The 27,556-nt window shown below is 33.8% G+C and overlaps 1 protein-coding gene across 7 annotated transcripts in view; it reads right to left on the bottom strand.

Annotated features, from left to right (window-relative positions):
- LOC127861575 (centrosome and spindle pole associated protein 1-like) overlaps nt 1-27,556 on the bottom strand; it is a 152,112-nt gene that overhangs the window by 75,419 nt on the left and 49,137 nt on the right. For all 7 annotated transcript variants that reach the window (XM_052400174.1, XM_052400180.1, XM_052400175.1 and 4 more), the window contains exons 18-25: nt 26,171-26,250; nt 25,160-25,229; nt 24,868-24,911; nt 21,666-21,765; nt 16,476-16,557; nt 13,313-13,336; nt 2,661-2,757; nt 1,795-1,959 (exon numbers count right to left, since the gene is read on the bottom strand). In XM_052400174.1, the coding sequence (XP_052256134.1) occupies nt 1,795-1,959; nt 2,661-2,757; nt 13,313-13,336; nt 16,476-16,557; nt 21,666-21,765; nt 24,868-24,911; nt 25,160-25,229; nt 26,171-26,250 (662 nt within the window). The remainder of the gene's footprint in view (nt 1-1,794; nt 1,960-2,660; nt 2,758-13,312; nt 13,337-16,475; nt 16,558-21,665; nt 21,766-24,867; nt 24,912-25,159; nt 25,230-26,170; nt 26,251-27,556) is intronic.

Consider the following 27,556-nt stretch of genomic DNA (forward strand, 5'->3'; position numbering starts at 1 on the left):
CTGTATGTGTGAACAAGGTAGTAAACAGTTTGATTAGAAATGTTTGTTTTTTGCACTTTGTATTTGACTTCACAAGCTGATTAATTTGAGACACAAAGTTGCAGTTTTAAAACTAATTTACAATTTAGAATGTGTAAATATGTAATCAAGCGTATAAATATTGAAAGTTGAACAAAATAGTTGTAACCCTTTTACTGCAATGATTCCAAAGTTGAAAATGGCTAGTCACTTGTTGATTATATTAAGCCCTATTAATTACTCCTTAATTCAGCATTTTACACTGCCCATACAGATCAGTCCATTGTTCACTGAAACTACATTTCTACCAAAATCATTGACAAACACAATTATTTCATTTTCTTTCATGCTAAGTTACCTTTATCTAATCATTAAATAAAACATGATTTAGTAAATTCTCAGTTAGCCCTTGACAAAAAAATGGCGGGTGCTATTATTTTGTTCACTTATGCATTTCATTATCCCTTAGTGGAAGCATTTATGAGGATAAAGACGGTATTATAAGTCTCTTCATTTCATTATCTCTTAGTGGAAGCATTTATGATGATAACGATGGTATTATAAGTCTCTTCATTTCATTATCCCTTAGTGGAAGCATTTATGAGGATAAAGATGGTATTATAAGTCTCTTCATTTCATTATCCCTTAGTGGAAGCATTTATGAGGATAAAGATGGTATTATAAGTCTCGTCTTAACTTTAAGTCTAAGACCTGATTGGTAAATATAGGCCCTAACTTCGATACCATAAACAAGTAGAATTTTGTCAGAACAATAACATAGAATACTCCCCAATCATCGCATGACGTAATATGTAGCATGATGGGTAATATGAAGCATGATGTATAATTTCAAAGTTAAAAATGTGGAATAACCTTTGTAATGTTAAATGTGAGAGGATAAAATCGAAAAAGCACAACTTTATATCATTAGTAACAATACCTTCAACTTTGAATATTTTAAGTTGAATACTTTAGGAGAATGTTTGGACAAGTTTATGTCTACGAACAGACATCTAGAATGACAGACATCCATGGAGAATCCAGTATATCCACTTTATTTTGTACATGTTATAGCCAAATAAGCAAAACAACTAAAGGAAACAAACACAATAGAAAGGTGTGACAACAATAATTTTGATTATAAATAAATGACAAATTACCCACCGCATTTCCTTTTTACTAAAAATAATAATTAAAATTTTTTAATCCATGTCCTAAAAGTAATAACCTCGCAATATTAATATTTCCCCAATCTGAAAATTTAGCTGTCCGTCATGAACTGAATTTACTTACTACAAAACTAAAATACGGGACATAATTTTGCTAAATTCCAGGTCAGAGTTAAGGGCCTTGGTCTGCAACCTCTCGTGATAATCCAGACGACATGTGTGAACTTTCAATCGAATGTTACTTTATTCTAACCAAATTTCAAAGTAAAAACAAGGGGCATATTACTACTAAATGACTGGTAAGAGTTACAAAACTTGGTAAGAGACCTCACACAATGACTCCAAACACATGTGTGAAGTTTCTATTAAATACCTGTGCAAGAAAACGTGATATTAAAAGTTTCATGTTTAACTTCACCAAAATTACAAAAAGTACACAAATGGGGCATAATTCTGCTCAATTATACATGCCACATTTATGGAAATTGGTCAGTGACCTCACACAATAAACTTGAATACATGTGCTAAGTTTTATTTGAATACCTGTAGAAGAAACATTAACTCTCCTCATGACACAATCCCTCCACTACATGACCCGCTATCTTACCTGTCGTCAAGGAGGAACTTGGTGTGGTAGGCCTGGACGTCCTTGGCCTTGTACTCTCGCCGGGGACTCGAGCCGGGCACCCCCTCAAGGCCTCTGATACGCCCTGATGACTTCTCTGGGTCTAACAGGCCCGAGGCATTCACCCGCAACTCTTGTACTTTCTCTCTGTGAAATCGCAAGAAGATATATTATAGTTGCATGCATGTTATCATGTAATTTACTTGTCTCACTTGTAATTTAATGTAATTTACTTGTCTTTTATAACTATTCCAAAAATCTACTCATCAAATTACCATAAAGAACCACAACTATTTCGTTAGTATTTTTGGAGTAATTGCATTTACCTGTATATATTTTTGTATACTTTGTTTCTTGTGTGGAGAATAACTCTGCAAGTATTGAAGGTATTCTAACAAACCTACATTTAATGATTAATGGCTTCAAGACAAATGCTAAGTTTATACCAAATAACTCTCGATTTAATGTGTACAGATGTATTGCCCTTTGCATATTTGTTCATGAGTAGAGCATAAATTCATAGGCATAGACATTGAAGAGGTTTAATTTTTTAACATTAGTTTATAAGTTGTTCAACATTACTGTATACGTATTGAAGAAATTACAAGAAATAAGCATTAAACTATAAGTATTCAAGTGATTCTAACAAAAGCCCCTAATAATTGAGAGTTATGAAAGGCAGTACAGGGTACAACTATCATAACTTTTTATCAGGGTTAAAGAGCGGACGGCACATGCTAATCATTGTCGACACTGTGATGGCACATGCATTAAGCCCAGTTTCCCAGAATCAGGATTCATTATTCTTAGCGACCTCACAACTGAATGCTAGGTCCTTGACAGTTTACCTTTTCTTTCTAGCAGCTGTTTCCTCCATCTGGAACTGCAGTTCACGGCGATATTCTGCCTGCTTTCGCCGCTTGGCGCTTTCCCGTTCATCGGAACCTGTAATAACAAGACCAACAATGATTACACAACTAATGGATGGAGATGCTAGCATGAAACTAATGTACCCAACAGACACAATTAAAAGATATAATAGTTTCACGCTCAACCTTTGAAATAACTGCATCCCAATCCAAGAATGACAAGTACACAGTATGGAATGTAACATGTAGCCAATATGAGGCTGACCAACCCATGATCCCTCCTGCACAAATCTAAGCCTTTTTCCATTCAAATATAACATTCCATAAAGAGTTGACTTTCTAAATTAAAAATTCAGTTATAAATTATTCTATCTTTTTATAAATTATTCTATCTGTTGTTTTTTTTAATTAGAATTACTGTGGTGTCTTTAGGCCATACAAAACAAGGGTAGACTGTTATATTGATTGAAACAGGCTATGAACAGCATTTTTGAAAATACTACTCGGTGAATTCCAACTTATGCCATCATGCCACGGGCCCATCTGAGAGCTATATAAAAGAAACAGGACCATGTATGTGAGGTCACTACATGTACATGAAATTCTGGATAACGAAGAAGAACTCTACATTTTGTGATCATGTTGGTTAGTACAAAATGATTGAGTTTCAAGCTCAATTCAATGATGATAGATAATGTGATGAGGACAAATGCAGAAACCAACTTATCAGATAAACTGCATTTTGGGTAAAACTGGGTAAAATGCATGTGGAAAATGTATCATCCCAAATTAGGGACGACACTTTCCGCTTTTATGGGCTTCTTCCTTTAAAGGTAGGCTCTTTTAAAGGAACATACAGTGTAAGACAGAAATTATTGTTCCAGCTTAGTCTTTGCTGACTGCACAGGCTAATATGGGATGACACTTTATACACATGCATTAAGCCCAGTTATCCCACAATGAGGCCCACATACAGAATATGAATACTATTTAACAAAGATAACTATTCACATAGCTATATTTGTACTTAAAAATTGAGATGCTGTTTTGGATAATACAAATGAGGGGTGATGTCTTAATTTACAGTTAATCTTGAATCAAAATAACAAGCTAAAATGTTAGTGCTCAAAAAGCATATATTCCCATGAATACTATGGCAAAAGAAATCAAGAATTAATAAAAAAAGGATGTCTCATAAAATACTCAATATTTCCACATGAAACGTTTGTCTTGATATGTATACTGGTATATTTATGGCCATCATTGTCAAGAAAAATCTTTGATTTCTTGCAAGGTTGTAGATAATTGTTTATTCCTTCGAAAACTTTGAAAAGTTTTTATAACACAAGCTCTTATGTACGCATATTTTCATTCATAATATTAGTATAGCCATGTAGTGATCAAGAAATTATCTACGACACTATGATGCATATGAATGTTAATACAACAGCACTTTTTTTCACAGAACATGAACCAATTTATGTCAATGCTATGACTTTATCAATGTTGATATCAGTTGAGATATCCAATTATAATTGTAATTGTAACCAAAAACAAATACCTTGTCCCGCAATTATTTCAAAGAAGTACCTTTAAAATTTCACTTAACATCCTCTATGGTCAATGACTATAATTAATGGAAGCATAGTGGAATGCCAGGCCTGGCATAGTATTCATAATTGATGAGAGGCTGTAAACCCTAGGCAACTAAGCTGTATATGGTATCAGGCATATACAAATTCACATCACTATGGTTACTGTTTGAACATCATACCACAACTTACACTAGCAGAAATTATTGACAACTAAACTGATAGTAATTAACACCACTAAACTGCAGAAAAAAACACAAAAACATTTCCATTTTCAAGAAACTGCTTTTCAAAGAGTCAAACACAGTGTGTTTGTATTTTGACTGCTTAACAGTGACATTAACTTCAATTTCATATTGCTGTAAGAATTTCAATTGTTTGATAAATTCCACATAGAAGACCTTATGGGTGGTACATAGAAGGACCCTGTTTCTTCTGGCTGAAACAATCCAGTCTTACGAAACTAGCTTGTATCACTCCTCCTAAGTTGGATATCTACCTGATGCAAATCTGCTGTCTATTGCTGCCTTAAATGTTATGAAGCAAGAGCATCTGTATTGTGAGGGAGTATAATGTTCAAACTATGCCCTGTAGTATTAAATAAGCCAGAACATACACACCTGCATTAAATAACACAAACTAGCAACATCAATAAGTAACACATACATATGTTCTTTTGTTACAAATTAAGTTATAAATAAATGTATAGCCACAGACCAGATCAAAAGACATTAAGGTCATGATGGCCATGATGTGCTGCATGAGTTCCAGGCAATCTAAGTCTCAAAACTAGACCCAGAGTCCCAGTTTTTGAACAAATGTGACCCAAATGTGAGTATTTGTCAAATGTCTCAATTTTTTTTATGAAATGTCCCGATATTGATCTGAAAAATTCTGGCATGTATGAATATTTGATGCACCTTACCCATAATCCCACTTGGCTTGGATATTGTCAGGATAAACATTCTGACAAAGTTTCATCAAGATTGATTCATAAAAGTGGCCTCTACAGTGGTCCTTCTAAGATTTAACATGTTGAAAAATGCTTTTCTAAGAATTAACCTGAAGACATATTTGGACCCAAGTAACCCAGATTCTAACTTGGCCTAGTTATTGATAAAGCCTTGATAAACATTTGGACCGTGTTTCACAAATATTTAGTCATAAATGTGGCCTCTAGAGTGATAACAATTTTGTCTAAAGTTTGACCTGATGAACTAGTCTTTGGATGCACATAACCTAGAATAAAACTTGGCAAATACAGTCGAAACCTGATGGCTCAAACTCAATTGGCTCGAATTTCCGGTTGGCTCGAACTCTCATCAAAGCACCGATTTTGTATTGCTATATATTCGTATAAAATTTTGTCAGATGGCTCGAATTCGCGAGGCTCGAATTATCGGATGGCTCGAACTGTTTTCACAGTCCCGTTGACTATTTTCACACGTTCTTTTGTTCTGATGGCTCGAACTCGCTTCAGGTTGCATAAACTGTAAATCGATTAGGACCTCTTTATTAAAGGCACTCAATAATTGAATTAACACCAGTTGCAAACATGTCATCGACGTAATCGTTGATTGATTTGAGTAAAAGATGACGTTTTGTATTAATGTTATCAGAAATTATCTTGAGGAGTGCGAAAACTGGACACAGCATGTTCAATCTCAACTTGATGTTATAGAAAGCTTCGTTTCTCGACGACAGCTAAGGAACGCAACACAGACTGACATGTTATTTTAAAACATGAGATGTGTTTGTCAGAAACACAATGCCCCCTAATGGGCTGCTTTTTTTTGTTGACCTTTGACCTTGAAGGATGACCTTGACCTTTCACCACTCAAAATGTGCAGCTCAATGAGATACACATGCATGCCAAATATGAAGTTGCTATGTTCAATATTTCAAAAGTTATTGCAAAACTTTACTGTAATATTAAAGTTTTTTTTGTTTGTTTTTTTACCTTTGACCTTGAAGGATGACCTTGACCTTGACCTTTCACCACTCAAAATGTGCAGCTCCATGAGATACACATGCATGCCAAATATGAAGTTGCTATGTTAAATACCGTACATTTGCGGCCATAAGTCTACCTCGGCCATAAGTCGAGGGGTATAATGTGGCTAAAAAAACTTGGTTTTTTGCCTTGACTCTGCCATAAGTCGGGGGGTAAATTTCCTTTATCTCGGACATGTTTAAGTGACGTTTTAGTCATGGTTCTGAGGGCTTTTGTACCGACAGTTGACATTTTTGGGGATATTAATAATTAGAATATATTTAAAACGAAACATTCAACGTTTCAATGATTTATTATCACGAAAAATATATTTTATTGTTCAAAATCATAATAACATATCATTGATTATTTCGAACTTAATATATATTTCACAAATCAAAATTAGTATACCATTTAACGTAATAACTTTCAGTGTTTATATTATGAGCAGATATTTTTGTATTCAAATGTTAGTGCTATTGATGTGAAAATTCGGTAAAATCTTGAACGCAGAAATTCATTATATGGTCAAAATAATTGTAACTTGCTCTCAAATAATCAACAACGCTTTCGCCATTATGCGTGAAACACGTGAATTTACCAACACTCGCATCGCTCGCTATTCGACTGTTATATACATATTCGTAAATCACGAGATACCCGAGGAATATTTTTTGCATTCTGGAAAAACGTCTTATCTGATAATACTAAGCAGATGATCCAAAGTAATTGTGTATTTGATATGTATTATTACACTTTTTAATAATTCAGGGTGAGTGCGTTTTATTATAATCATTCAATGAATGAAATCTTCAATCAGATAAGATCTATTTATTTACGAAACGATTATGCATAAATTGTGGGACAGTTGTGAATAAATCAACGAAACCACACCTTCATCCAATCAAAAATATACCATGTGAAGTTGAACAATTGCGATTGGTTAAAGGCGTATCCAACGATCAAGTAATTATTTTTGATTGGTCAGAAGTAGTTTGTAGCAGAACCGTTGTGCATATCATTAACGGATAACTATTTTAGGCGTGACGCAATAAAGACAAATGATCGAAAGGATGCTAACACTATACTTTACACTTTGATCTTAGTCAAAGGCCGAGAAGCGATAATTGGTGGCATGAAGACACCTGCAACTGTTGACAGTTTGTATTTACACGGATTAACTTTAAATGGGTACAAGTGTCAGCAGTCGATTTACTATTGTTCTTAGCAGACAGCGGGCGATGTATCAATAGACAAATTGCCATGTATAATTTTCACCACTTTACCGTATGTCACAAATGTTTGATATTTTCGAAGTTATTTTTACATGTTTTTATTTGGACTTATTACGAAGATTAATGAATTAAAAACCAATGTAAACATGAATATTTTGTTATCGGCGGACATATAAGTAAAAGACGAGTCGGCCTTACCGTAAACAGTCATCATTCCTCCGCTTCAGAGATTTATTACTTTAAAAAAACGGTACAGAAATATGTTTTTCTATTTTTTTTATTTAGTACCTCATCCATAAGTCGAGTTGACTTATAAAGTCAATTTTGGCAGCGTTTTTAGGTCGACTTATGGCTGCAAATTTACGGTATTTCAAAAGTTATTGCAAAACTTTACTGTAATATTAAAGTTTTGGGACAGAATGACAGACAGACAGACCAAAAACAATTTACCCCCGATCTATCGATCCGGGGGCATAAAAAATCAACAAATGTTGTACTGTCTCATATATATGGTGTGAATATAATGCTGATGCATATTTTGTTCCTAGTGCTGTGTTACCCGAAAATGCGCTACGCTAAAACGTGCTGATATAATTTACTATATGATATGTGTTTGATTGTATTTGTAACTGAATTTAAATATTGGGAAATACAAGAATTAAGTATATAATTGGTTCTTATTCATTCAAAAGCAGAAAGAAGTACGCAGTAGTACGGAGTTTAAGCAATATGTATACTCTTCAACTGGATGTGAAAATGTACTGCAGACTTGTTCGTAAACAAATGTTTATTAGAAATCAGATGGCTCGAATTCCGGATGGCTCGAACTTTGGTTGCCGGTCCCAACGAGTTTGAGCCATCGGGTTTCGACTGTATATTGTCATGATAAATACTCTCACAAAGTTTTATCAAGACTGTGTTATAAATGTTGTCTCTAGAGTAATAACAAGTGGGTTTTTTTAAGATTTAAACTGGTGAACTAGTTCTGGACATACTTTCATTTTGAGATTGACATTTTTTTGATTGGGTAAAAAAAGTGGCCTTTAGGGGGCTAACAAGTGCATTTGCGGGCTGATAATTGAAGCCACATGAAACAAGACGGCGAATGATCCATACAGCTCACCATGAGCACTTTGTGCTCCCATGAACACTTTCTGCTCTGGTGAGCTAAATATGAAAACATGACTATGGTGCAAACTAAAACTATGTATAACACTTTTAAACTAATTAATCATAATAAGTTCAACTTAATTACTGGCATACAGTAGAAACCCGATGGCTCGAACTCGCTGGCCTAGAATTTGCAGTTGGCTTGAACTCATTTCGAAGCACCAATTCTTAATTGCTATATATTCATATACATTTCGTCAGATTATCGGATGGCTCAAACTATTTTCACAGTCCAGGTCATAATTTCCGCATGTTCTTTTGTTTGTTTGGCGCAAACTCGCTTCGGGTCGCATAAAGCTGATAATCAATTAGGAGCGCTTGAAAAAACACCTGTTGAAAACATGCCATAAATGCAAATGTTAATTAATTTGAGTAACAGATGAAATTTCGCCTCAAATCTGTGTTTTTATGTGGATGCTGTATTATAATGGCTGAAACGACTGCGTTGCTTCTTGCAGAACTGATATAATATACATTTATTATATTATATTTGTTTGATTGAATGTGTAAATGTTTTCAAATATTGATAAATTAAGATATTAAGTACATATTTGGTTCTTGTTAATTCAAAAGCAGAAAGTAGTCAGTAGTTTAGTCAGTATGACTTCTCTTCAACTGGAGATGCTAATCGAATGCAGATTCATGTTAGAAAACAAAAGGATATTACAAATCAGTTGGCTTGAATTCTGAACTTTTGTTGTCGGACCCTGTGAGTTCGAGCCATCGGGTTTCGACAGTAGTTCAAACCAAAACACAAACCTAATGAACACAATATCACATTTAACAAAAAAGTTAGATGCCAGTCTGCAACATTTCATGCCAATTGTTAATGATGCTTGAAATTATTTAACAAGCTGCATCATGAACATGTTTAACCTTTGACCCTTAGTGTAACCTTGACCTTTGCCCAAGGACTGACATGCCTTATCCACATGATTAACAATTTTGGTAAATTATTTTTACATTTCATAATGAAAGATGAAATTAAGGTAAACAAGAGATGTGTTCGTCAGAAACACAATGCCCCCTACTGCGACACTTTGAAATAAAATTTCCATTTATTATTTGGCAGGTATAGAAATCATCTCCCTTTAAAGTTTATTTCTTCCCTTGGATTTTGTCCAATCCAACCGGGTTGGGGGGGGGGGCCGGGTCTGTAGACAGTCAAAAATGACCAAGTCAGACATAAATGACCAAATCAGACATCACTGACAACCAAGGCCTGTGGTTTATCAAAGAGATCATAGCCAGAGTTTGTCATTATCTATGGACATAAGTCCACAGGTATGTAATGAACCCTACCATTCACAAATTAGTACAGGAAAGAAATGATAATTATATCATTAAAAAAAAAACCTTTGACAAATCAATCATTTGAGTTATAAATAATCAAATAAAAAATCTGTACAGTAACAGTGAAAAGAACTTAAATTGTTGGTAAGGAAATATATAATCTGAGACTTATAATTATATAAATTACTTCCCTTGAAAATAATTGTCTCTAACAAATCTCTATTTTTAGTAGCAAAAAATTAAAAGCCACTACCGTGACTGTAGATTCACCACTCAAAATGTGCAGCTCCATGAAATACACATGCATGCCAAATATCAAGTTTCTATGTTCAATATTGAAAAACTATCTCCCTTTAAAGCTTATTACTTCACTTGGACTTGTATTTTTGACCTTAGACCTTGAAGGATGACCTTGACCGTGACCTTTTACCACGATGTGATTTATTTAACAAAATATATATAATTTGGCAGGTCAGATAATTATGTCCATTTAAAGCTAATTACTTCCCTTGGATTTGTTTTTTTCGACCCCCGTGACCTAGTTTTTGACCCGGCATGACCCATATTTGAACTTGACCTAGATATTGTCTAGATACAACTTCTGACAAAGTTTGGTATAGATCGGATGAAAACTATTTGAATTAGAGAGCGGACAAGAAAAGTGTGACAGACATAAGAGAAGTTAAGTAGAAGTGAATCGGTGTAGAAATGAAGAAGTTAAGTAAAAGGCAATTTTGTGTGGGTGTGGCCTATGTGGGCGGGGCACCCCAGGGTTGGTAATGGGGCTATGCATAGTTGTGATTGACCGTATTGTCATAAGAATAGTTCAGTATCAATTAGAAGTGAATCGGTGTAGAAATGAAGAAATTATAGAAAAAGGCAATTTTGTGTGGGTGTGGTCTATTTGGGCGGGGCGCCACAGGGTTGGTAATTGGGCCATGTATAGTTGAGATTGACCGTATTGTCATAAGAGAAGTTCAGTATCAATTAGAAGTGAATCGGTGTAGAAATGAAGAAATTATAGTAAAAGGCAATTTTGGGTGGGTGTGGCCTATGTGGGTGGGGCGCCTCAGGGTTGGTAATGGGGCCATGCATAGTTGAGATTGACCGTATTGTCATGCATAGTTGAGATTGAGCGTATTGTCATAAGAGAATTTCAGTATCAATTAGAAGTGAATCGGTGTAGAAATGAAGAAATTATAGTAAAAGGCAATTTTGGGTGGGTGTGGTCTATGTGGGCGGGATGCCCCAGGGTTGGTAATGGGGCCATGCATAGTTGATATTGACCATATTGTCATAAGAGAGGTTCAGTATCAATTTGAAGTAAATCGGTGTAGAAATGACGACGTTAATGTAAAATAACATAATAAATGAGTGAAAATCTCTGACCTGGCCCCGCCCCAACCCCCATAACTTTTGACCCAGGGATCAGATCAAAATAGTGCAGGGTCGCACATATGCTCATAGCTACCATGTGTGTAAGTTTCAAGGTTCTAGTGCTTATAGTGTAAGAGGAGATAGTGGCCAGGACAGACAGACGGACAGACGGATGGCGGAGATAACCACAATATCAATAATGACAAAGTCTGAGTGGCTGTGGTTGAGAGATTGATGTTATACGCAATACATAATCTTATGATATAGATGACTGCCAGTTATTTTAAAACTGCACAATGAAGGACAAGCTACAGTCAGGACACCAATTACATTCTAAGACATGCATGCTCTTTAATACATTCAACCTTTGTAACATAAAATATCATATGGAGGTAGAGCCCAGTGCAAAGAATACTCTATTGGTATTGAAAATAACTAAAAACAACCAAAAATTGACATGAAAAATATTAAGATGTGCCATGCAACACAAATATCCAATATTTGATTGTGCCCTACATTTTGATATTTTACATATATTATCAATGAATGGAGAGACTGCCGCATACATACAATCTAGAAAATGAGAAGAAGACCACAACATAAAGACTAAAGAATGCTTATGGAAACTGAATATAAAACAAAAATAAATCAAGGTACAGCATATTCTTATAAGTGTTTCGATTCATTTCCTTCTAGTATAAATGCTCAAAATCAGTTTTAAGCAGTTTAATCTATGTGATTCAATTTTACAGAATGTTTTTGGAGCTATGTACAATCTAAACCCCATTTTAACAAGTTGAGATTTAAAATTGCAATAAAGAAAACAAAAGTATTCATAAAATAAGCGATTTGGGCCACATATATTTGACCTCTGACCTTGAAGGATGACCTTGACCTTTCACCACTCAAAATGTGCAGCTCCATGAGATACACATGCATGCCAAATATGAAGTTGCTATCTTCAATATTGCAAAAGAATTAATAAAATAAGCAATTTGGGCCACACATATTTGACCTCTGACCTTGAAGGATGACCTTGACCTTGACCTTTCACCACTCAAAATTTGCAGCTCCATGAGATACACATGCATGCCAAATATGAAGTTGCTATCTTCTATATTGCAAAAGAATTTATAAAATGAGCGATTTTGGCCACATATATTTGACCTTTGACCTTGAAGGATGACCTTGACCTTTCACCACTCAAAATGTGCAGCCTCATGAGATACACATGCATGCCAAATATGAAGTTACTATCTTCAATATAGCAAAAGTTATTGCAAAATGTTAAAGTTGGCGCAAACCAACCAACAGACCAACCAACCAACAGACCAACCAACAGACAGGGCAAAAACAATATGTCCCCCACTACTATAGTGGGGGACATAATTACAAAACCAAGATATTCTACCACTGGGCAATATGCGTTTTCAGAAGATATAATACATTTTAGACATTTATTTCATTTTTGTATGAGAAAACACATGATGAAATTCAATCTATATGACCAAAGAGTCATTGTAAACACATGTTTTTAGGAAATTAAGAAATAACTATAAATATATACATGTATTATTAAATGTCCTCAGCAAATGTGTCCAAATTGTACATAACAATTTGAATAAAGAGGTTGTTACGAAATAATTTTAAAAAGTGTTATATGACCATTGGTGTCGGACGTATTGATTACAAAGAAATGTGATGTGTATTAATTGCAAAGAAATGTGATGTGTATTGATTACAAAATGTCATCAATTTGGTCAGTATAATACCCAATATAGAATTATTTTCTACCAGCATGCATTGAGTGGACATCTAATGTGTGAAACATGTGGGCAAAATAAGTCAGAATGCAACTGTGGTTAACGAAACATTAACACAAAACATCAATAATAAACAAACAATGAACAGTGGAGGAGAAACGATGTAAGGTAAAAATATACGAGAGAAATGTGAGAACAAGTCACCTACCCCCTAGAACGCCTGGAGAACCACCTGCAGAAAAATTGGCATGGTTACCATGGCAACAGGTTAACATATAATGATGACAGTTTCAGGATGAACAGTTAATACATACATATCAATTAGTTTGAAGTCTCACGTCTTATATTGCATAGCAAGCACAATTATAGTCAATTATACTGGGTAAGCTGATAATAAATGTTTGTTTGTTTAAAAAAAAAACAGCAAATTCATGTAAAATCACAATATATATAACCAATTACATTCAAAACCCAATAAACTGAGCAGTAGATTGAAAATCAATCTGCATGTGCTACTGATTTTCAGGACTGATGTGCATTGAATACATTTTTATTTTTATTTTTTTTAATTTGTTGTATAAAAAATGCAAATGGCAAACATGAGTTTTTTGTTAAATACGCCTGAAGGAATAGTTACATCTTTAAAATGCAATACAAATTCAATTACAGACAACATGCTGCACACATTTTTTTCTTTACCAAGGCACACACATAATAAAATATGATCAGATTTTTTAAAATGGAATTATTAATAAATGTCATCAATGATAATATGTTTTACATTTGTTTACTATCAAACATTTTCAGACCACAAATATGTCTGTATGTACAATATGCTCTTTCACTTACTTATCTTAGCGTTACATACCGGTATTATTTAAGGAGATATATCATCAAGTTTACCATGAATAGGCACAAGGACTGTCATTCACAGAAATTTCATGAAAACATTTACATTATGCACCGAGATGGAAAATTAGAAATGAAAGGAAGAGGAGTTAATTTCTACATCATCAATTTCAACATGGGGCAATAAGATAAACCTTCATAAATCGACAATTCAATAAGTTGCAAGAGGTTCATGGTGAATAGTCCAGGGGCTGTTTCCAAAACACACTTACACAACAGAAAAGACTGTTTACACTTTGCCACACAGAGGTGTGATTGCAAATAATGTAATTGAGCCATGCTCTGTGAAAAGGGGGTTTAATGAATGTGCTTTTAAGTGTCATCCCATATTAGCCTGTGCAGTCCGCACAGGCTACCGTGATTACTCTATGTTTTCGGACACTTAAATTTTTTAAATTTTTTCGTGTCCGAAAACTTAGATACGAAAAATATTCACAAAATACAGGTGTCCGAAAACTTAAGAGTAAAAAATTGAAGTGTCCGAAAATAGCGTCAATTGTATCAACGACTACGGGTAATAGCACGCGCTTGTAAAATACCATGCCGTATAGTATAAATTACAGTTATATATGTTTGCACTGCATTTTAAATCATTTTAAATGCTTAAATTATTTGACAGAAAGTTACTACAAGGTTGTACTTAGACCAACAAGTTCAAAGATGAGCATGTGTTGTACCGATACTGCTAGTATGAACCTGTAATTAACGCAATAAAAAAGCAAACTATGAATTCTTTGTTTGTTCATTCCGATAGTTGTTGTCTAACACCTTCCATTGTTCATAAAACTTGCAACAGGGTGCATCACACTTTGAAGTGTTTGGTAGTATTTGTCACAGTAATTTTACTGAGAAGGGGTAGTACCATTGCGGTAGATAATTGAACTGTTAATTGGCACTACCCCAGGTAATTGTCATAACGATTATGCTATCGGGCGAAACCATTGTTTAAAACTGGTTTACAAGGTTATTTACCCAATAACGCAAATGTAATGGTCTGTTGCCCACAGGAATGTTTTATGATGTTAATCTGGTTGTAAAACTAGAGTGTAGGACATTAGCCCTCTTGGACATAAGCCCCTAGGACAAAAGCCCCTAGGACATTAGCCCCTTTGAACATTATAAGCCCCCTAGGACATTTGCTCCTCAGGACATAAGCCCCTACCTCTTTTAACATTCATTTTTTAGGTATTTAATTTCATCTTTTTTTAAATTAATGGAATTAATGGGTTATTTATAATAAAAAACCCAGCAACAACAACACAATTTGTTTCTTATGTATCTATTTGTAAGGTAATTTTAGACTTCTGGATGGTGTCAGATAGCCAAATGTTTGCAAAATAAATAGAGTCCAAAGAAAAAATAGTAAAGAAATTGTAAAAAAAACACTAAAATTTACGTGTGTGGTACAAGCTATATATTGTTTGTATTTACATATGAAATTAAAAAAATGCGAATAAAAATGCTCACTTTAAAAAAAAAAAAAGTTTTGGACGTTTTAAAACACCTGTGGGCTAATGTCCTAGCATGCAGTTTTTTGAAGGGGCTTTTGTCCTAGGGGCTTATGTCCTAGGGGCTAATGTCCTAGAGAGCTAATGTCCGTACTTCGTAAAACTCCATGATCGAAGTGTCATTAGATATCGAAAACAGGACCGAAATTTGGTAGAATAGGGCTGTAAAATATACTGTCCGAAAACTTAGTTAATTATGGACGAAAACTCATGTGTCCAAAAATTAAGTCATGAAAAATATTTTTTTTTGCTAAAAAAAGGGGTGTCCGAAAACATAGAGTAATTACAGTAATCACGGACAACGTTAAACTGGATTTTTGCTAAGAAGAAACTTTCTGTAAACAAAAAATACCATAAAGCGGAAAGTGTAGTCCCTAATTTGCCTGTGCGGACTGCACTTGCTTATCTGGGACAACACTTGTAGCACATGCATTAAACCCCTTTTTCACAGAGAACGGCTCAATTATTTGTTTAGTAAGGTTGGGTGGGGAAGTGATTTGTACCAAGTAATCAAAATTCATGATGATTATGAAAGCAACAGCAAATTTTGTTTTTAGTATTCAAAATCTTCTATTCAACGGGCAAACACTATCTTATGTTGTATGGAAACATATGAGAACATTCAACATCAGAACATTGTAAACATCTGAACACAAAAATAGTAAAGAAAAATATTGAATGTTTGTGTAATAAAATGTCTTAAAAGCATTGAAATGCAATTCATCTTTATTTGTATAAATAACATTTTTAAAATTGACAGTATTAGAGATGACAAATACTTTCATTAAATGACATTAGCAGAGGAACACCTTTTTCTCTTAAACTAAGGTCATTATATGCAGATGTGCAATGCATCAAACACACCAACATTTTTCACCAACTTGAATACAGTCACCGATGATTCAATGACATGATTTATATGAAGTACGTGTAAATATAAGAAATGTCCCTTACCGACGGCAAGTCCTGCCAGATATTTGGGTTGTTGTACGTGTGCAGCCATGTCTTCAGGTATCTCCTCCCGCGGAGGTTCAGTCTATGGGGGAACAATATCACGTATCACAACAACCTTCCAAGAGAGTATCACAAAAAATATCACAATAACTTCACACAAATATCACAAGCTTCTGTTCAGTGCCCATGAATGTGTATTGAACTCATATCAAATATTATCACATATAATTCAAATGCTAAATATTCGTACACAGTTTCCAATATTATAGCCCAGTCAATTACTTGGCCAGTTCACAATATTAAATGCCTTCATGTTCTAGATTGTACAATACATTCAGCAGTTAAGTAGCTCCTAAACCTTTTATTTCAAAGAAAAGTAATGGTAACTCATCCAATATAACAGTAAAACTGTATTATCAAGTGATTAATCTAATCTAATTTCTATATTTATTCTAAGCCCTTGGACTTCAACTAGCCACAGGCTTTCAAATGACAGATCAGTATTTAATACAAATGATAAATTCCACACACATTTGGCACAATGCCTTTTTTGCTCTGATTTTATCAAACTTAAAGACAAAATCAGTACAGCTACATTAATTTTGTGTCTTTTTCAAACCATAGCAACAAACCATTGATGACATTTAATTTAAACAATATTTTTTACACAAATCACACAAAAATAATATTTTACAGTAATTGTTTAACTACATTTAATCCATTTTTCATTAAAGTTGTTAATAGATTAAAAAGATGTACATTAATTAACTTATTTATGCCTTAAATTATCTGTCTGCTAGGTCTAGTACACTTGTATTACAATATTGTTCACATATCTTGTTGACTTTAAATACCACACAATAGAACAAACATAACCAGAACATTTTAATCCCCAACAATGTGTGTTAATCGCACCAGAATAACAAAACACTTTAATTTACAGAAAGCATTAATTTTTCTTAAGTACACAGTATAATAATCCAAAGATTGTCACTTTCACAAATCCATTTATACCCATTTAGTGTATAGTAACTACCTAATTTACCACTTAAAATATGGAGACTTATTCATTAAAATGTGATCAAGAAATCTTAAACAGCGCATAATAAAAGTAGTTCCACTTTTCTGTGACGTAATTCCTTGCCATGCCAGAAATTTAAGTACTTAAAATTGGCTTGATATGAGATCTCCCTTCATAGCCAGTTTTGAATTACACCTATCCATATATACAGATTTAACCCGGTCAATACTTCTTATTGAAGTACTTCAAATCCCAATACAGTTTGGTAAATCAATAAATCCATTGAATTATACATGCCCCGAACAGATCTATATTTACTCTATTACAGCATTTACTTATAAACATGCACATGTTTTGAAATGTTTACCCATGGTAAGTGTCTAGTTACGACTGGCCAGCCAATGTGTATATTCACATTATAAGAGGACCTCCTATATTTATTTTGATCTAAGGACATGTCATAGAGTATTGAATTTATGTTTATCAGTTTGCTTTATTTGTTAGGTAGCTCCTAAATGGGCCAAGTATTGGTTTTAGCTCAAGATAGACTGATAATAACAGGTATAATACTCTTTCAGAACATTTGTCTTAATCACAGTCGTGTTATTAAGTTTTCAATACAGAATGAATCTTATCTTAATAATTAAATATATCTTGCGATGAAGATGTTAATAGTCATCATAAAAATGTTGTAAATCATTTAAACTGTACATTTGTAATGATGAACTTCTTTTTATACAAATAGATTCTTTATGCTGGCATTCAAAATGACAACTGGCTCAACTATATATCAGTAGTATTAAAGAAACACAAAATAAATATATATCTGTAGAATTAAAGAAACACAAAAGTCAGTCTTACATAGTTATTGAAAAATCCTCGTAGTTTGCCTCTGACAAGCATATTTATGAATTTCTGGACCAGTTAATGATATGAACAAACAATATGTATAAGATCTTATTTTTATCACAAGCATTTAAATGATGAAAACTTCTAATTTCATCAAAACATGTTGATAACAGTAATAACAGTAATTTTCATCCGATATAATGTCCTTTAATTGTGATGAAATCATTCCCAAACTACCGTCCTCTGATTAACCACTCAATTGCTATGTAGCCAATAAAAACACTCAAAACACACCATTATGTGAATCTGAAATACAACATCGCCCTTATATGATTATCAATAAACTGTTATTTCAACAATACAATAAGCAGTTGTATTTATTGATTTTGACAACTAATGAGCAAAACAGACATATATAATTGCACCACTTGGTTCAAAATGTTGTCTTAAAATTGTGTCAGAAAAGGCTATTTGTTAAAGTTATATTACATAAGAAACAGCCTTTGCAAATTTACTTATGTAATTGTTGGTTTCTAAACGCAATATTATTATGTACACTAAAATTACAATTATAGTAACTGATTATGCAGAAGGTAGTTCAAATGATGCCACAAATCAAATCTGAATGTTTAATTGTTAATTGTCTTCATGCAAAAGGTATCGAAAACTCGTTTTGGCATAATTATGCACACGGTTTATAAAATTATACAATCCATGTGTCTAATGAAACAAAAAACATGTTTATTGCTATAACGTTCAAATGATGTGAAACGATTAAATCATTCATTCGTGCCATTAGCCACACCATAGTTGGACCATCTAGATTGTTAACAAGTTTTACTCTCTTACCTCTGAGATTTTGGCCACCTGACATGGTAGGACAAACATAAGTCAAGAAAAGTGAGAAGAAATACTCCACTCCATCACCCTTGCTAGAATTCAGACATTATTATAGATAGCGCCAATATTTACCTTTCAATTACATTTATGAAAGAATATACTGAAATACTGTTATGGTAAAAATGAGTTTTTGTACTTGCTATCAGGTTTGATATATAGAATCATAACTAATGTCATCACAGTAATTGTGTCATTCATCTTGCAACACACATGCACAAACAAATCAGAATACAAGTCATATCTGACTCGAGCGTTAAATTATTGCTTATACAGTTCAAAAATACAGGTAACTGTTGGCTAGCTATAATACATAGTAACAAGAGCATAAATTTGATATTTTTGAATGCAAAAAGTCTTTCATTTGTTAATTATTCCCTTTTACATTAAAAAATGCATGGTAATATATTTAATTTTAATTTGAAAGTATGCAAGATTTTTGTAAATCAGTCAATTTAAAGAGATATTAGTATAACACACATATTTATAACCATAAAATAGCGATTGGGTAAGTAAGGAAACAGAAACAGTACAGCATGAACATAAAAGTAGTAAAAAAAAGAATTCCTTGACCCAGATCAAAAAGAAATGCCAGGACTGGTTGTCGAGTATTTTCATGACATTTTTTGTTGTTAAATTTGTGTATTTGATTGTAGCAGCTTTTCAAATTATGTCATCCTCTTGAAATTCTATTTAATGGCAAGTAATATTTTGGGCTGTCTGTTTATTTAAACAGAATCATATAAATAGAAGCATTTGAAAACCACTACAACGTAGAAGAATGTGTGTAAGGTCTATAGAAAACTCTTAAAAGCTTTATGTTTATAATGTCTCACATTTTCTGTTTATCATTTAATCTTTTGATTGACTTTCAGATGCATGCTTTAACAAACTAAACAAGACTATTGTCAAGCAATATAAGTCCCCTACCTGCTCAACCATTGCCAGAAATTCCAGATTTTTTAAATATATATTTGTTTCCATAGCGACCATTTTTTTTAATTAAGGAACAAAATGAAATGACGTGCATAATTTCCATATTGCCATCTATCCATGTCTGAAGTTTCATGAAAAAATATTAAGAATTTTAAAGTTATCGCAGGATCCAGAAAACCACCATTTTCAGCAGTATTTCTAGTCTATTTGTTGCCATAGCAACCAGAATTTTTGACGTCGGAACGAAATGAAATGACGTGCATAATGTCCATATTGCCATCTATCCATGTTTCAAGTTAAATGAAAAAATATTAAGAACTTTAAAAGTTATCGCAGGATCCAGAAAACCACCATTTTTAGCAGTATGTCTAGTCTATTTGTTGCCATAGCAACCAGAATTTTTTACGTCAGAACGAAATGAAATGACGTGCATAATGTCCATATTGCCATCTATCCATGTTTCAAGTTTCATGAAAAAATATTAAGAACTTTAAAAGTTATCGCAGGATCAAGAAAAACCACCATTTTCAGCAGTATTTCTAGTCTATTTGTTGCCATAGCAACCATAATTTTTGACGTAGGAATGAAATGAAACGACGTGCATAATGTCCATATTGCCATCTATCCATGTTCCAAGTTTCATGAAAAAATATTCAGAACTTTTAAAGTTATCGCAGGATCAAGAAAAGTGTGACGGACGGACGGAGACAAAACTCTGGTGAAACCGGTAGGGGACTAATAAAACAAGACTATTGCCAAGCAATTAAAGTCCCTTTCTGGTGAAACTCTACCATTTTCACCAATATTTCTAGGCTATTTGTTGCCATAGCAACCAGAATTCTTGATGTGGTAACAAAATGAAATGACGTGCATAATCTCCATATTACCATCTATCCATGTTTTAAGTTTCATGAAAAAATATGAATAACTTTTGAAGTTTATCACAGGATCCACCATTAACAGTAATATTTCTAGTCTTTTTGTTGCCATAGCAACCAGAATTCTTGACCTAAGCACAAAATGAAATGACATGCATAATCTCCATATTGCTATCTGTCCATGTTTCAAGTTTCATGAAAAAATATGAAGAACTTTTAAAGTTATTGCAGGATCCAGAAAAGTGTGACAGACAGACTCACAGACGCACAGAGCGCAAACCAGAAGTCCCTTCAGGTTTCACCGTTTCACTGGTAGGAAACTAATAACAAAGCATTTCTTTGTATATTTCACAATGTAAAAAAATATCTCGAAATACACCTCCAATGGAAAATGTTGTTGTGCATATGCATTTTACATTGAGTTACATTGTTTTTACATATCCAAAATGTTAAAGAACTTAGTAAGCTAAGAGAAAACTTTTATGGCTGAAAATGCACACAATCATCATCCATACAAAAATAAATGCCTATTTTTGTATAGAAAATACTCTCCAACCAGTCCACATAGAGTTGCCAGTACATATAAGCCAACATCAATTATTATTTTACCAGTTGCCTGTACTCAGACTCCCTATGCTCCGGTTGTAACCAGTTCTCGTCTTCCAGAATGCCCGCAGGCTGCTGACGCGCGGCATCAAAGCGAACTTTTCTGGTGGTTATTTAAAAGGGAAGGTAAGAAACAAAAATACATGTGTGTACAAAAAACTTATAAAAACATTATCTATGAAATTCCTGCTAAGAGCAATGTCTTTTCTGGTGAAGTACTCTGACAGGACATGATATGATAGAACTGCTTATGTATTAGATTTACCAGAGTTAAAATTAAACAAGAGTTTGTCAGAAACACAATGCCCCCTATTGCGCCGCTTTGAAATAAAATTGCAACATATCATTTGGCAGGTTTAGAAATTATCTCCCTTTTAAATCTTATTACTTTCCTTGGATTGTATTTTATGACTTTTGACCTTAAAGGATGACCTTGACCTTTCAACACTCAAAATGTGCAGCTTCATGAGATACACATGCATGCTAAATATCAAGTTGCTATCTTCAATATTGCAAAAGTTATGGCCAATGTTAAAGTTTTTGGACAGACTGACTGACGGACAGTTCAACTGCTATATGCCACCCTACCGGGGGCATAAAAAGTATAGAAATTGTTGATATTGTGATTAAAGCCATTGTTTTGTTTCAGAATTCTGGGAAAAGGAACGCAAAATGTTCTCATTTTTACTCAAATTGGTAAATTCACTAAAACATAGGGGGGTAAAAGTCTTATTTGCTAAGGTTCAACTAATATATCTGGACAAGGAAATGAACTTAATGTTTCTGTAAAAAACAATATGGCGTACAATTTGGAAATTCGGACAGTTCTCTGAGATCCATGCTGTTATATTTCAATTAAGTAAATATTTCAGTGTCCATTCTAATTTATTTAACAAGATCATTAAGGTGACCACCTGATATTGGAGAGATGAAGTCATTTTGCTATAACTAAGTCCATCTTACAAATGTGAACCCTGAGACATGGCAAATATTGAGTACAGGTACATTATTTCAACAATCTTGGAAGAGGATCACAATCAAATGGTAAATATCACATATAACCTCCCTAGGCCTTTTTGCTACCCTTAAAAAACTATTTTTTGTGCCAATTAAGGCAATTTAAAGCAAGCAACTGTCAGGGACAGTTCTAACCCAAACAATGAGAAGAAATTGCTCTTAAGCAGGTAAAACAAATAGAGACGAAAAAGAAACATAAATTGACCACAATCAGGAAGGTTCTATTCATGATGCTGATAAAAACAGCAACAAAGCTCTATGTAAAATTTCACTGAAGCAGTTTTCTAACAGGATATGCATTGGGTTTTAAAACAATTCTATAAATAAACAAAACATGTGTAATATGGTATACAAAATGCAGTACAATAATGTCCCTTGCATTAAATTCACATCCAGGGGCCATCCTATATATAGGGTGCCTGATGGGGCCTGATATTGCTCTCTTGTGAGATAAAATGATATCAAAATCACTGAAAATGTACCCTAGAAGTTCTGACCCCTTTTCCCTATTGCCATTTTATAGGATAATACAGATCACACTACTGCAATAATTCATTATCAATCATACAAACAAAAGCCATCCATAGAAAATTAGTTACACATCATTAAATAAGCAATGTGTTTACCAACTGGCTGAGGTTATTTTGATCAAGCCGCATCAGTACCAGACTTGGCTTGCACTCTTTTCAACTTAATGTTAATACTTTTATTCATTATGACAGACAAGATTTTTTATTTCATTTTTTTTTTTAAATTTTTTAATTTACTATACCTGAAAATGATTTTACATGCCTCAAACATGATGGTATGTATGTTGAACTGTTTGTATTCCAATGATACTCTATGATGTTTTGTTTGCATTCCAATGGCACTGTAGGATGTACTGTTTGCATTCCAATGATACTGTAGGATGGTTTGCATTTCAATGATACTGTAGGATGTATTGTTTGCATTCCAATGATACTGTAGGATGTAATGTTTGCATTCCAATGATACTGTAGGATGTATTGTTTGCATTCCAATGATACTGTAGGATTTATTGTTTGCATTCCAATGATACTGTAGGATGTAATGCTTGCATTCCAATGATACTGTAGGATGTAATGTTTGCATTCCAATGATACTGTAGGATGTAATGTTTGCATTCCAATGATACTGTAGGATGTATTGTTTGCATTCCAGTGATACTGTAGGATGTAATGTTTGCATTCCAATGATACTGTAGGATGGTTTGCATTTCAATGATACTGTAGGATGTATTGTTTGCATTCCAATGACACTGTATGATGTATTGTTTTCATTCCAACGATACTGAAGGATGTATTGTTTGCATTCCAACGATACTGTAGGATGTATTGTTTGCATTTCAATGATACTGTAGGTTGTATTGTTGGGACTCTGATTTGTGGTCCGAAAGATTGATTAATTAGACCTAAATACACCAATAGATTGGCTAAAGGTTTACAGTCTACCATCAGTTGACAGTTGTCATTCAACTTCTATCAAAATTCAGCAAAAGTAGGGTCACTTCCCATAAAATGTTGAGGTTACATAGGACAACTCTTGACATCTGAACTAAACATTTTCTATTGAGTGCATACATATCAACACAAACTATTTAGATCTGTGTTTATACTATCTTCTTTTTACATGTAAATTCTGAAACCAAGGACTCTGGATTAGATTTCAAACAAGTGGGACTGGATACTTGCTATCAAAACAGACAACATCTAACATGAAAAACCAAAGCTACAGGAGTGCGATTTACGTTTTGTGGCATCGTAAGGGACTCAAGGTCCCGACTTAGTTCCAGCAGTTTCTTGCGTCGTTCTGAGAACTCTGAACTGGGACGTCCAGGGACAACAGTATCCTGCTTTGCCCTTGAATAGCATGCAAAAACTCCTAGCTGGTTTTAGATTTTACCATGCCAATAAAGTTCCAATTATTTTTAAACTACATTATATACAAATTTCACTACCACTTAAGTGTTGCACAGTGGCTGAATTACTTACATTAAAACTAAGCAGTTGGAAAACACCTTGCCTTCAATATTTATAATCAACATTTATAAGCATAAAATCAGACCTTAAACTGTATATTTTTATTACATAATGACTAATCTATTAGCTGTTAACATCATATTTTGCCAATGAAACAATCGGACATTCCACAGTTGCCGCCCCCTTACCTGCTCTCAATCTCCTTGTTCAGCACCTTGTCTCTCAATTCATTCTGAAAGGCATTGGGAGAAATAGCAAAATATGCACCAGGAATATTAGCAATACTATCAAAGTTATACAAGACACAACACTATTATCAGCTGACTAGTAAGGATATATATACCCTCCTTTGAATAAGTGAAGCAGTTTTTATTAAAGGAACACATAGGAAATACTCAATATTGAAAACTTTTAGTTCTGTGTTTTTTTAAACATACTGCATATATACAATTTCTTCAAATATCTTCCAAAATGTTTTACCTCCACCCTGTTAATGTTGCCCTCACTGTTGAAACGCCTTAAATTGCCAGAATCAAAGTCCTCTTCTCTTCTGAAAGACACCAATAGACTTTAAATAACACACAACTTGTTACATTATTATTCACATTTTGAAACAAATACTGTGTTTGTGAAACACTATGGCCTCATTGCCTCTACTGCCATTAATTTGGAAGCAGCACGGCAGCTCGTTTAGAGATAATTGTGAAGTCCGAGGCCTGTTACTTCGCAAAAAATCAATTGACCAGAATGTAAATTTTAATTGATCCATAAGTCATGTAGGTAAACTCACACACCAAAAAAAGGTAAGTACCTAGAAGCTTTTTGGGAAAAAAATCAGGAAAAGTGTTATTTACAAAAAGAATCCAAAGTCCAAGGCCCATAACTTAACCAAAAATCTATGGAAAGGATCAACATTTGATCTTGATCTGTACCTCATGCAGGAGAACTCACACAACTTTTTTGACCTTTGACCTTGAAGGATGACCTTGACCTTGAATCCCACCACTCAAAATGTGCAGCTTCATGAGAACGCCGCTTTGATTTTTTTTTTTACCTTTGACCTTGAAGGATGACCTTGAACTTCCACCACTCAAAATGTGCAGCTTCATGAAAACGCTGCTTTGAATTTATTTATTTTTACCTTTGACCTTGAAGGATGACCTTGACCTTGAACTTCCACCACTCAAAATGTGCAGCTTCATGAGATACACATGCATGACAAATATCAAGTTCCTATCTTCAATAATGCAAAAGTTACGGCCAACGTAAAAGTGTTTTTTTCGGACGGACGGACAGACTGACATACACACATACTGACATACTGATGGACAGTTCAACTGCTATAAAAACAATCCAGAAACAATTTTCACTAAACGCATAATGACCGCTTTTTAAGCAATTAAAACAAGCATATTCTGGTGGAGGCAAATCGGTATTCAACATCATATAATTCCATTCCTATAAAGCCAAGAACCATAATTTTAAATCTACCTGCGAAGTGTTTCCTCCCGGCGTTTCTGTTCCAGAATCTCCTCATAGGTGGGCGTGGTAAAACCCTTCTTTCCTCGATCCTGAACAAACACCACATTCAGGCTTACATATGGACACAAATACCTGAGCACAGTCATGGTATCACATAGTATCCTACTCAAGTGTGTGAAATAATTTATATTAATGTGTAAAAACATATTGAGAAAGATGTAACCATGTTTGTGTGTTGTTATTGTTGTTAATCAAGTATTTTGAGCGACAAGAGCTGTTCAAATACTCTTCCAGTCTGTTATTATAATGTATTAATGTATTTTTTCTGCCAGTCATCTTGTATAATGACCACAAACACATTTTAATTTAATATCTCTAGAGGTCATATAGTTTATATAAACTAAATATGAACATTTATAAATTAAAACACAAATTGTGGCCATGCAAAGAAATTAGATTTGTAAAAAATACCAAATAATTTAGCTAAATCTAATTAACTTTGCAAGCAAAGTCTGCATATAAGATACAAACAGCACAGCACCCCCCCTTCTGACTAAAGTTATTGAGTGGAAACCATTTCTCTATTTTTAGTAAAAAAATGACTTTGACTTCATTCACCCTAAACAAGGTCTGCATGTTAGCTACTAATAAACAAAATTACATCACAAAACCCCCTACCCAAAGGCATACCTAAGTTTTTAAAAGGAAACTGTTCTATCTTTAGTAACAGTGACCTTGACCTGGCCCTAAATGCAATCCCTCACTAGATCAGCATGTAACAAACCTACACATAGATTTACACATAATATCTCCATTCTAACTAAAGCATACAAATGCAATTTTTTTATATACTTTAAGAAACAGTGACCTTGAACATGACCCGTTTGGTCATAATTGAAACAATGAGTCTGTTACACTAAATAGTGCAACTATCAAGGTATTTGAGTCAGCTACACTATGAAGTGCAACTATCAAGGTATTTTAGTATGTTAAACTATTAAGTGCAATTATCAAGGTATTTGAGTCAGCTACACTAATAAGCACACCTATCAAGGTATTTGGGACTGTAACCCTAAATAATGCAAATATCAAGGTATTTGAGTCTGTTACACTATTAAGTGCAACTATCAAGGTATTTGAGTCTGTTACACTAAATAGTGCAACTATCAATGTATTTGAGTCAGTTACACTGTAAAGTGCAACTATCAAGGTATTTTAGTCTGTTACACTATTAATTGCAACAATCAAGGTATTTTAGTCTGTTACACTATAAAGTGCAACTATCAAGGTATTTTAGTCTGTTACACTATTAAGTGCAATTATCAAGGTATTTGAGTCAGCTACACTATTAAGCACACCTGTCAAGGTATTTGAGACTGTAACCCTCAATAGTGC

This window comes from Dreissena polymorpha, chromosome 16 (genome assembly GCF_020536995.1).
Source record: "Dreissena polymorpha isolate Duluth1 chromosome 16, UMN_Dpol_1.0, whole genome shotgun sequence".
NCBI classification, from domain to species: Eukaryota; Metazoa; Mollusca; class Bivalvia; order Myida; family Dreissenidae; genus Dreissena; species Dreissena polymorpha.